At 40.6% G+C, this 12,321-nt stretch overlaps 1 protein-coding gene across 8 annotated transcripts in view; it reads left to right on the top strand.

Moving 5' to 3' along the window:
- Positions 1-12,321, top strand: part of ankhd1 (ankyrin repeat and KH domain containing 1) — a 37,185-nt gene that overhangs the window by 5,843 nt on the left and 19,021 nt on the right. For 3 of the 8 annotated variants that reach the window (XM_061787182.1, XM_061787186.1, XM_061787181.1), the window contains exons 3-13: positions 226-382; positions 2,720-2,882; positions 3,052-3,199; positions 3,284-3,517; positions 3,609-3,703; positions 7,580-7,741; positions 10,862-10,943; positions 11,260-11,451; positions 11,574-11,683; positions 11,828-11,915; positions 12,171-12,298. In XM_061787182.1, the coding sequence (XP_061643166.1) occupies positions 226-382; positions 2,720-2,882; positions 3,052-3,199; positions 3,284-3,517; positions 3,609-3,703; positions 7,580-7,741; positions 10,862-10,943; positions 11,260-11,451; positions 11,574-11,683; positions 11,828-11,915; positions 12,171-12,298 (1,559 nt within the window). The remainder of the gene's footprint in view (positions 1-225; positions 383-2,719; positions 2,883-3,051; positions 3,200-3,283; positions 3,518-3,608; positions 3,704-7,579; positions 7,742-10,861; positions 10,944-11,259; positions 11,452-11,573; positions 11,684-11,827; positions 11,916-12,170; positions 12,299-12,321) is intronic. The other 5 variants (XM_061787188.1, XM_061787185.1, XM_061787187.1 and 2 more) reach the window with 3 other exon arrangements.

Genomic DNA, 12,321 nt, shown 5'->3' with positions numbered 1-12,321 from the left:
TAGTTGAGCCACATTAACAAATGCTTGTGTGTGTGTCTGTTTTTCTCTGTGTGTGTGTGTGTGTGTGTGTGTGTGTATGTGTGTTCATTTCCTCTTTCTGTATGCTGCTACTAACCTTGGATTGGTTTGGCTGGACTGGACTTGCGCCCTCATCGGATCTGGTTTGATTATGCTCCCCTGTGGTTTGCCTTGCCCTCTGCACCTCTGCCCATTGATGTTTGCCAGGCATTGGTAAACTTTCCACTGCCGATGGTAAAGCTTTTGCAGACCCTGAGGTGCTGCGACGACTGACGTCATCTGTGAGTTGTGCCCTGGATGAGGCTGCAGCTGCGCTGACACGTATGAGGGCCGAAAACACACTCAACGCTGGCCAAGCTGACAAGTATGTATCTCACCCGTTTGGGCTCTTTGCACAGAATGCTGTGTCATCACATCCTTTGAAAATATTACGGCTTACCCTCTTCTGGTTTGCTGTCCCACGACAGCTGTGTAGTCATAGTTGAGTAATCAGCAGAGTATGAGCCTTATAAAAGATCGGTTTATTTATATGTATTAAAAAAAAATAATAATAATTCCAAAAGCAAAAGAAGCAATACCATGAACATTGCTGTGTTCAGATGTACACATCGTCATTCAAATTTAACGGCGTCTTAACCATCCACAGATTTCCCAAAGGTTGAACTAACTCATGATTACATATATTTCTCTGTCCGTTTTCTGGACACCGCAGTGCAAGAAAACATTAAATTAAAAGAAAAATAGATTCATTAAAGAAAGTGTTCCGGGAACAAAAAAATAACTCTACTTATGGGTTGCAAAGATTCACCGTATCTAAAGATGACATTTGCTTCTATTAGGTAAGTTGGAGAAAAGCTACCCAGAACATCAAACAGCCCTAAATTTATAGAGGGAGCTTATTTCGTGCTGGAAATGTGAATACTAACATTAATAAAATACCAGATGCATATTATATCACTAACCGGTATTGTTTACTAGCATATTAATAACTTACATGTAACATAACCACAACATTAAGAATATTAATTTCTCCCTTTATATCACGGATTTAAGAGGAGACATTCATTTTCAAGCACTTCGCTAAATTGCCGCTCGACGCTTCGGAGGAGGACTTATTAGAATGATGTACATCTGTGATGGGCAAGGACAAAACCACTCTTCTGCAACGTGGGAGATTTTGTGTAAAAAGCCTGTTGTCACTGGTTCTTGTTTTCTACACTTTATAAGACTAAGCTACGTGATGTATTTGTTTAGTTGTGTGTTTGTGTTTGCTGTGGTTTTGGCCACACAAGTATATTTAAAATGTTTTTCGCATGTTTACAAACTGCATTTTAAGTCACTGAAAACAAATATTTTGGAAAACTGGTCCAAAATAACTTCTCAGTTTGCATGCGGATGGTAAAAACTTTGTGGCCCCTTTATAGAATGTTCTAATGCATACTCCTTACATAGACCAATTTCAGTCTGATTTTATTTTTTATATAGTTTTTTTTTTCTCCAATTGTTAAACTTTTACTCAAGTGCCATATCCAGGAATAACTTAATTTGACGAGCAGTCCACATGTATCGTTCCCTTCCTTGACTTGTCTTTATTTTCACCAACCTTTCCCAGGAATGACTCTATAGCAGAGTTGTCGAACTTATTTTCATCACGGGACACTTCATAGTTAGGGTTGCCCTCAGTGGTCTGGTTATAACGGTGAAACCACATAAATATGTAAAAGTGCTGCTTGAAGTTGCTATCCAACACTAATAAATATAATGCATAACAGTAATAATGCGACCCCTCTCCAGTCTGCTCAGCTGGGAAGGGGGAAAAAGTGTCTCGGGGCAGCTCTTCTCATTAACTGAAAACTTGTTTAGTTTGTGACAGTTTTGTTGTCTTTGCAAGCACCCAATCATGTTGTAGCGGAACTCCAAGGAAATAGCTGATTATCGGTAACCGACAGTTTTGGCAGTTATTGAAACCTTGACTTTTCAAAACTGCGGTGTACATTCGAAGCGGTAATCGGCCCATGCCTATCCATGAGCTAATGTGAATTACAGGAGTCATTGATCATTGACACTTCAACTGCAGCTTGCGGCCTGCGCTTCACCCCTCTATGGCTGGGGCAGCCTGTCGCTTTGCCGTTGCAGCAGCTGGTGGACCAGCATGTCTCTATGCAGTTTGAGGGGGCCGGGCGGTGGTGGCCTCTCCTTGCTCGGCCTTAGCATATTACTAAGCAGAGGAAAATAAATTACAGGATTCCATCCATAGCGGTGAGGGGGTTTTAAAATCTAAAATAACCATTTAATGATGAAGATTGTACCCCATGGCAGACATTTTAAAATCGCACTACGATATATATCACAAAGTTTACTAAGGCATGCACACTAGAGCGGGCAGCACACTAGTTTGCTTTCAGGGGCCACATAAAATGACTTAGAGGGCCGAACTTGCCACTTGTTCTCTATAGGCTTTTGATTTGCTCATAGTATACTGTATGTCCTTATGGTTAGGGACTCTTGGGCTTGGCGTGCTTAATTGCCGTTATATGTGTTCTCATGTGGACAGATACTTTTTTTTCCTTCTCCCCAGAGTGGGGACAATTAATTTCATTTTAAATGTACTTGTATAAGTAAGCATATGGTGGCCTTCTTGATAAACATAATTTTGAGGCGTATGTGTGTTCACCTGTCACAGTGGCAGTAATTGTAGCAGTCTGGTTATTTTCAGTCGTAGTTTAGCGGAGGCGTGCTCGGATGGTGATGTCAATGCTGTGCGCAAACTGCTGGATGAGGGGCGAAGTGTCAACGAACACACAGAGGAAGGGGAAAGCCTGCTATGTCTAGCGTGCTCGGCTGGCTATTATGAACTTGCACAGGTATGTAAAATCGGGATGCGAGATGACATACTGTTCTCAAAATTACAGCATGTATAGAATCGAATGTCTTTGCCTTGAAATAATCTTGCTTTTTTGTTTTGGTTGTTAGACTATTTGACAGTATCAGTGGCTTCTACTATAAACATGTATTATTTATTTTCTCAACCAGGTCTTGTTGGCCATGCATGCTAATGTGGAGGACCGGGGCATAAAAGGGGATATAACGCCACTCATGGCCGCAGCTAGTGGAGGCTATGTGGACATTGTCAAGCTGCTTCTGGTACACGGAGCAGATGTAAATGCACAGTCCTCCACAGGTAACTTCACTTAATATCTTTACAGTTTTGTTTATTTGTGATCTCGTTGGGTTTTAATCTCCCTGCTGTCTTTTTTACCTCCAGGAAACACAGCTCTGACGTACGCATGTGCTGGCGGCTTTGTGGATGTGGTGAAGGTGCTACTCAAAGAGGGTGCTAACATCGAGGACCACAATGAAAACGGACACACACCTTTAATGGAGGCAGCCAGTGCTGGCCACGTCGAGGTGGCTAGGGTACTCCTAGAGTATGGTGCTGGCATTAACACGCACTCAAATGAGTTCAAAGAGAGTGCTCTCACACTAGCCTGCTACAAAGGTCAGAACCAATTTGAGCAAAATTATTCCAACAATAGATTATTCAACAATTATTATACAACAACTGTTTAACGTGTTTTCACACATTGCAGGTCACTTGGATATGGTGCGTTTTCTGTTGGAGGCTGGAGCAGACCAGGAACATAAGACTGATGAGATGCACACAGCACTGATGGAGGCCTGCATGGTGAGCATCTGACCCAAATCTTTACTTTCTTTGGGTCATTGAAAACGACAGACACTTACACATTTTGTTCAAGCTGGGGGATTTTCCGCCCTTGTGTTCGAGTCACTGTTTTAGACAAAAGGTATGGTAGGAATGGTTTTGCAACGCCTGTGTGATTGCTGTTGTGATTTCCGGAAAGGCAGAACAGGGCTGTGAAATTTCACACTCTATACTCACTTCTCTTGCTCTGGTGTGTTGAAAGCAATTTCGCTGTCAGATGTTGTGCGTTGCAGCAGATAGTGGTGCCGATGTGGTCAGACCTCTAATTATCTGATTCTAGAACACTAGGTCTCACAGTTGTATCAATATCCATGCTTTGCTCTGCTCCAGGTTGAAAGAAAAGGCGGCTAACTGCTGTTGTAATTCTGATACAGCAATTTTGCGAAATGTGTAAATAAGGTGTGCATATTTTTTTATTTTAACTTCTGTTTAGGAGTGCAATAAACTCCCATTTATTGTTGTTTGTTTTTTTAGTTTTACCCCTTCCACGATCTTTAAACACATTCAGAGCACCCAAATATTACGGAACGTCCGTATTTTCTTATGAAAATCACTGAACTTTGACTTGTTACTGCCGTAACACTGATTGTTATGGATACTGGGAAAAAAAACCAGCGCTTGACATTACCAGCGTGTCCATTGATTTCCTACTGTGTCGTTATTGTTCACTTGGAAACTAATACTAGTTTTTCCACTGAACAATCAATGCATCAATTTGGAAAATTAGACTAAGATACATATTCAGAGATGCCAACGGTTCTGATTTGTCCATTTTATTATTTTCGTTACGGGCAGTTGTTTCTCTGTTCCACACAAGGGTTAAATGTTCCCAATAGTGAGCGAGAGTGGGTATCACGTGATGCTTGTTTTGGCTCATACCGATATCGGTCTGATCTGTTTTCAGTGATAATCATACATGCTGTACTTATTTTGTAGTATGGAATGTTAGAAAAGGCTTGATCAAGTAACATTAGTTAAACAGAGAACAATAATCAGTATTAGGTGTGAGGAAAAACTGACTCATTTATTAAACAATGGGTTATATAAAGTAACTGGTGTGCACGTCTTGACTGCTCAGTGTGGTGCATGCAATGAGATGCACGCAGTAACAAAGAAAGTAGACGTCACGATTGGATATTGTTAATAAAACTCGTTCTTCACAAAATTTGAAGAATATATGCCTGAGAGTATTTTTATATTGCCTGTTTGTACAGTCCCCTCCAAACGTATTGGAACAGCAAGGTCAATTCCTTTGTTTTTGTTGTATACTGAAGACATTTGGGTTTCAGATCAAAAGATGAATATGAGAAAAAAGTTCAGAATTCCAACTTTTATTTCATGGTATTACATCTAGATCTGTTAAACAACTCAGGAAAGAGCACCTTTTGTTTCAAGCCACCCACTTTTCAAGTGAGTAAAAGTATTGCAACAGACATTATTAAATTTACTTATAGTGAATAGCATTTAATATTTGTTGGCATAACCCTTACTTGCAATAACTGCATCAAGCCTGTGACCCATTGACTTTACCAGACTGTTGCATTCTTCATTTGAAATGCTTTTCCAGGTCTTTACTGCAGCCTCTTTCAGTTCGTTTGTTTCTGGAGGTTTCTCCCTTCAGTCTCCTCTTCAGGAGGTAAAATGCATTCTCTATTGGGTTAAGATCTGGTCATTGACTTGGCCAGTCTAAGACCTTCCACTTTTCCCCCCGTTGAAGTCCTTTGTTGTGTTGGCAGTGTGCTTTGGGTCATTGTCTTGTTGCATGATGAAGCTTCTCCCGATTAGTTTGGATGCATTTTTCTGTAAATTACCAGAGAAAATTGTTTCGTAGTCTTTAGAATTTGTTCTGCTGCAACCATCACTATCACACTATCAATAAAGACGAGTGAGTTTGTTCCAGAAGCAGCCATGCAAGCCCAGGCCATGACATTACCTCCACCATGCTTCACAGATGAGCTTGTGTGTTTTGGATCATAAGTAGATCCTTTCTTTCTCCATAATTTGGCCTTTCCATCACTTTGGTAAAGGTTAATCTTGGTCTCATTAGTCCATAAAACTTTGTTCCAAAACGTTTGTGGCTCATCTCTGTATCCATCCATCCATCCATTTTCTGTACCGCTTATCCTCACTAGGGTCGCGGGCATGCTGGAGCCTATGCCAGCTATCTTCGGGCGAGAGGCGGGGTACACCCTGAACTGGTCGTCAGCCAATTGCAGGGCATATATAAACAAACAACCATTTGCACTCCCATTCATACCTAAGGGCAATTTAGAGTCTTCAATCCACCTACCATGCATGTTTTTGGGATGTGGGAGGAAACTGGACTACCCGAAGAAAACCCATGCAGGCACGGGGAGAACTTGCCAGCTCCACACAGGCGGGGCTGGGATTTGAACCCCGGTCCTCAGAACTGTGAGGCAGATGTGGTAACCAGTCACCCTCATCTGTGTACGTCTTTGCAAAATCCAATCTGGCCTTCCAATTCTTTTTGCTGATGAGTGGTTTGCATCTGGTAGTATAGCCTGTATATTTCTACTCTCGAAGTCTTCTTCGAACAATGGATTGTGATACCTTCACCCGTGCCCAGTGGAGGTTGGCAGTGATGTCACTGACTGTTGTCTTTGGGTGTTTCTTCATACCTGTAACAATGTTTCTCTCATCAACCGCTGTTAATATCCTTGGCCGACCTGTTCGATGTCTGTTGCTCAGTACACCAGTAGTTTTCTTTTTCAGGACATTCCAAATTGTTGCATTGGCTCTGCCCAATGTTTGTGCAATAGCTCTGATCGATTTTCCCTCTTCTCCCAGGTTCAAAATGGTATGCTTTTCTCCCATAGACAGCTCTCTGGTCTTCATGTTTGCTTAACAGCAAATGCAGTTTCTTCAGTATGCAACAAAAACAAAGGAATTTACCTTGCCATTACAATACTTTCGGCGGGGACTGTATGACTATACAGCTTTTGTGTACCAATGTTCATTATTTTGAGAGATATAAGTGCAGCGCGTTTTTTATTCATTGTGTGTTAGCTTTGAGCTAGCGATTTTTGTGAACAAAAATGACGAAATAAAGGAAGTCTGTGATGTATTTGAACATTTAATAGGTGTATTTATTTTGTTTAATTTTACAGTGAATTTAAACTGGAATGTCAATAAATGATTAGCAACTGACTTAAGGAAAAAAAAAATCACTCTTATTGCTTGCTACTATGGTAGCACCTTAGAAACCTGTTCTTGTGATCACATGGGCTCTGCAAACCGTCTGGGCGCTGCTGGATCGAAGTCCTGGAGCGGAGCATAGAATGGAGTGGTAAAATCTGAGGTTTTAGATCCGATCCGATACTCGTTTTTTTGCTGACATCGGACCGATTTCCGATCTCAAAGATCGGATCAGGACCCCCCTACCTGCCAGACTTATAGTTTGGAGAATTCATTTTTGTCAAGCCCATTTATGCCGTAGTATAGCCTACATTAGTCATTTTATTTTAACATTTAGATCGGTCTGTTTCAGTGCTGGGTGATTAATTGATTTTATTGTTTAATTTGAGTTGTGTATTTATTGCAACAGCAGCAAGATCAACAGTTCTTGAACAGTAGAACTTGTAACATACTGTACCGATTATACGCATCTGTTAATGCAAAACTTCTTATTAAAAATATTAGTGTTGTTTGCAGTCTTTCTGGTGGTTTGTGTTTTGTTTGACTGAGATGCAATTATTTGTAACAAAAGCAAAATGTTCCTGACAAAATATTCAGAATATTCCTGAGGTGATAATAGGGGCTGGAATCTCTGCATTTTTATTCAGGTGCTTATCTCCACATTCTTTGTGTGTCTCGCTGTCCCAGGATGGCCATGTGGAGGTGGCACGGCTGCTGTTGGACAGCGGTGCGCAGGTCAACATGCCAGCGGATTCTTTTGAGTCGCCTCTTACCCTCGCAGCTTGCGGAGGACACGTGGAGCTGGCAGCCTTGCTCATAGAGAGGGGAGCAAACTTGGAAGAGGTTTGTGGAAGACATCCCTAAAATCTGACATATGCTAAGATTTTAAAATGCAGTCAAGTAGGATGGTCACGATAAAATTTTTCCAAGACAATATATTTTCCAAAAAACATAATAAACAATATTGTTTTAATGCTTCTGAAATCATGAAAAATAAGGCCTGCCCTTATTTTTATTTTATTTTTTGCTTTTAAATCATTATTGTTGTTGTTGTTCTTTTTTCCTTTCTTGTTTCTCTCTTAAATTGTTTTTCTTTACTCTGTGATATGGATCCCCCTGGGTCTGAAGTAAAGAATAAAGCTCTGCATGACCAGCCTGGTTTACATGGAGCCTTCTATTCCGATAATCGGTTTAGAAGCCCAAACTGAATGAAAAGGCTCCATATAAACACCTCCATCGGAATAAGTGGACCAAATCCAAATGTAATTTTATTCGGTTTCACAGGGGTGGAATATTCCTTTTTGTAAATTTTCGCCATGTAGATGTCATTCAGAATAGTCGGGAAAAGCTGTCTGCTCATGCTTCGTCTCGACGTAAATGCGCGTTGATCTCATCGTTTACGCATGATGTAAACATGGCAGCTCCCGACGGAGCTCGAATCCGAAAATAGGGAAAAATGTGTGGTGGTGGTCACCGTTGCTCGGGAGAGGACTTTAATTCAAGGATTGCGTGAGGTATGTTCACATACTTTTAATACGATACGGCTCGCAAGCAGGCAACAAAACATTATGTAGCATAGAAAGCTAGTTCTAGCACTAACGGTTGTACGTAAACATGTCGGCGTTCTGTCGAATCATGCTCTAAAGTTTCGGTGTCTGAAGTAATTTAATTCCATCCATCCATCCATCCATTTTCTGAGCCGCTTCTCCTCACTAGGGTCGCGGGCGTGCTGGAGCCTATCCCAGCTGTCATCGGGCAGGAGGCGGGGTACACCCTGAACTGGTTGCCAGCCAATCGCAGGGCACATAGAAACTAACAACCATTCGCACTCACAGTCATGCCTACGGGCAATTTTAGAGTCTCCAATTAATGCATGTTTTTGGGATGTGGGAGGAAACTGTGTGCAAACTCCACACAGGCGGGGACGGGGATTGAACCCCGCACCTCAGAACTGTGAGGCTGACGCTCTAACCATTCGGCCACCGTGCCGCTAATTTAATTCCAATAAAGTAATTTAATTACAGTAAGTTAGGCCCCATTATTTCTGTCATGTAACGTTGGTTTGACCTGACTGATTAGAATACATGACCTGAGTAGAGAATACTTTTGAAAATACTCAGTATACAGTACACAAGTCTATACAGTAAATAAACAAGTCATTTAAATAGACACATTGTTCCATCTTGTGATCGGATCGGTGATGGGTTATCGTTTTTTTAAACTTGGTGTCTGCTGACTATCAAGTCCGGAAAAACATTATCATTGTCCATTTTTATTTATCAAACGCTAAGTCGATATAGTCATTATTGTGACAGGCACACAGGCAAGTATGACCTACATAAAATGTATGCATTGTTTCCTGTTTGTAATAATTAGTGTAAATAGGGCTGCACAATATTTTGTTTGAGCATTGTTATCGCGATGCACGTGTGCCATACTCACATCGCACGGTCTGCTGCAATGTTGGTGTACTGTAATAAACAGTGAATCAATTGTCATATTAAAAGTGACCACCTGTTTGGAGATGCTAGTGCATGCATGTTTGGATTAGCGCCCATGTTACAGTAAATTATAATGCTTTAAACAATACTCGAAGCAGCCCAGAGTGTTGTATACTTATCTCCTTGTATGATAACTATGAACGAGAACGTAATTGTAAAAATTGCTTAATAGGAAAATTTTTATTTTTATCAGAATGCTTTAGTTAAAACACTGTCTGATCACACTGTGATAAGGAATTTGTTTTGTACAATAAGAATAAATTATTTTATGATAGTCAGCCAGAGCTGCGATGAATGCAAAGTTATTAATGTCCTTTCACCATCGTTCCTGTCATACTGTGTTGCATGTTTTTGTTTGCACATCAAGGACAAAAGTCCTGTTTTTGTTTTAATTCCTCATTTTAAAAAAAACACCAAGCAAGTTTTTTCTCATGTTTTTGAGATTGTATGGTTAAAGCTGCAGCTGGCTATTATTGTGGACTGAATGGGTTGCAACAATGAGGAAATTAAATGCCAGTATTTTGAGGGTAATAGCCCATCAGCAGCATATTGAGGAAAAGAACTGAACTAATTCGTTTTTGGACCGGTGAACTTCGTTTAAAATTTTCAATTATGAATTGAGCTAGTTCATTTTTGTAACGATAAACTCAACTTTGAACTAGTTCGCGTAGAAAATAAACTTGCCCAACACTGATCCTGTATTATTTCACATCACAATATATATCACAGGTTTAAAAAAAATCGCAATGTCATTTATTTCCAATATCGGGCAGCTCTAATTGTAACACACACAATTCTCCAGAGATGAGAGATTGCAGGTGTAACTCTATCCTTGAAGCGATAAAGTCTTACCCAGTTTGACACAGTGTGGTCTCCATCCATCCATCAATTTTCTACCGCTTATCCGGGTCGGGTCGCGGGGGCAGTAGCAGTAGCTTTAGCAGGGACGCCCAGATTTCCCTTTCCCCAGCCACTTCATCCAGCTCTTCCGGGGGGATCCCGAGGCGTTCCCAGGCCAGCCGAAGGACGTAGTCTCACAGTGTGGTCTCATGTGGACGTAATATTATGGAAACTTTTTTATACAATTCGAAATCCAACAGTTGAGAAACCTGGCGCATTTTTAAACCAATACCTCTCAGCTTAAAGTTTCTTAACATCAAGAGACAGCCATTTCATGAGCAAAGCATTCAACATTTGTTTTGCACAGTCACTGTGACTGTTAGAGGAATTGCATTTTCACACAGGCACCTTTGGACTGTTCAACCACTGCTTCAAAAATAATATAAATGGAGAAAAGATGCAATTTGTCATTGCTTATGCTTGAATGTTTTAATTAACACTAATATTGCATTTTCTTGCTCAAGGCCATGGATGCAATGTCTTCTAAAATAGTTTAAGTCTCTGTGGAGTGAGATGGTGCAGCATGTGTTCTTAACACCTGATGATGATTGTTTGTGTCCAGGTTAATGATGAGGGCTACACTCCCTTAATGGAAGCAGCAAGAGAAGGCCATGAAGAGATGGTTGCACTTCTGCTTGCACAAGGTAACAAAGCTTTTCCCCATAAAAGCTAAAAAATTGTCGCAAACTGTCAATGAATTTATTTATTTTTTTCGCCCTGCATGAGCTCTCTTTTGAGTTCATTACACTTTTACCACAGTGTGAACTCATTATTTGATATTTATTTGTATTTATGTAATACAATTAAAAAAAAATAATAATAATAATAATTCATGTCAAGGCAGGTATTTTTGTGTGTTTGATTTTCCTGGAATATATGGTGCTCTATATGTAAAAAAAAAAAAAAAATGACTGCTAATGACGATGATGATTTTTATTTTATTTTTTGGTTTTTGTCCAGGTGCCAACATCAATGCCCAGACAGAAGAGACACAGGAGACGGCGCTTACTCTAGCATGTTGCGGAGGCTTCTTGGAAGTGGCCGACTTCCTTATCAAAGCAGGGGCTGACATTGAGTTGGGCTGTTCCACTCCCCTCATGGAAGCGGCACAAGAAGGCCATCTGGAATTGGTCAAATATCTACTGGCGGCAGGTGTGCGGAAAGCATTGAGGCAATCAACAGAGCACTTTCAATGCCAGATTATGCATCGGTGCATTAAAACATTTCACTTTTGTCATTGTGATTGAGAACGTTTGTCTGCTTTTGTAATTCAGGGGCTAACGTTCATGCCACCACAGCAACTGGTGATACAGCGCTGACATACGCGTGTGAAAATGGTCACACGGATGTTGCAGATGTGCTGCTGCAGGCTGGAGCCAATTTGGTATGCTCTTACTATATCCTACTATATACTCAAAACACTGAGTGTTTGCGTAACAAAGGCTTTCAGGATTCATATAGCTATATTCATTTTCATATAGCTAATTTGGAAATAAGAAAAACCTAATATCTTGCATCTTCCTCCCAGGAACATGAGTCTGAAGGGGGGCGGACTCCCTTAATGAAGGCAGCAAGAGCGGGGCATCTCTGCACAGTACAGTTCCTTATCAGCAAAGGTTTGTTGTTTACAAATTTTGTGATTGCAATTTTCTTTCCAAAACAAATAAAACGCTGTCTAAAGGCACTTATTTTTGTAGCTAAAGATAATATAAGTGTTCCTAGAGGCATTATTATTCAGAAAAACGTATACTTTGCATCCATCTAGAATGAGCAACCGTTTGTTTTGAAAAAGTAAATTTTCCGTACTGATGCGGCCGGTTTGAATATCTAAATGAACTATTTTTTTTTTCTCCTCTCTGTCTGATGTCCAGGTGCTAATGTGAACAGAGCTACTGCCAATAATGATCACACAGTGGTGTCTTTGGCCTGTGCTGGAGGACATCTGGCTGTTGTGGAGTTGCTGCTGGCACATGGGGCGGACCCTACACACAGACTCAAAGTATTGTGCATTTTCATGTGTCA

Source organism: Phyllopteryx taeniolatus, chromosome 10 (genome assembly GCF_024500385.1).
Source record: "Phyllopteryx taeniolatus isolate TA_2022b chromosome 10, UOR_Ptae_1.2, whole genome shotgun sequence".
Lineage (NCBI taxonomy): Eukaryota > Metazoa > Chordata > Actinopteri > Syngnathiformes > Syngnathidae > Phyllopteryx > Phyllopteryx taeniolatus.
Note: the sequence above shows the minus strand (reverse complement) of the source record. Positions and strands in the feature narration are given on the sequence as shown.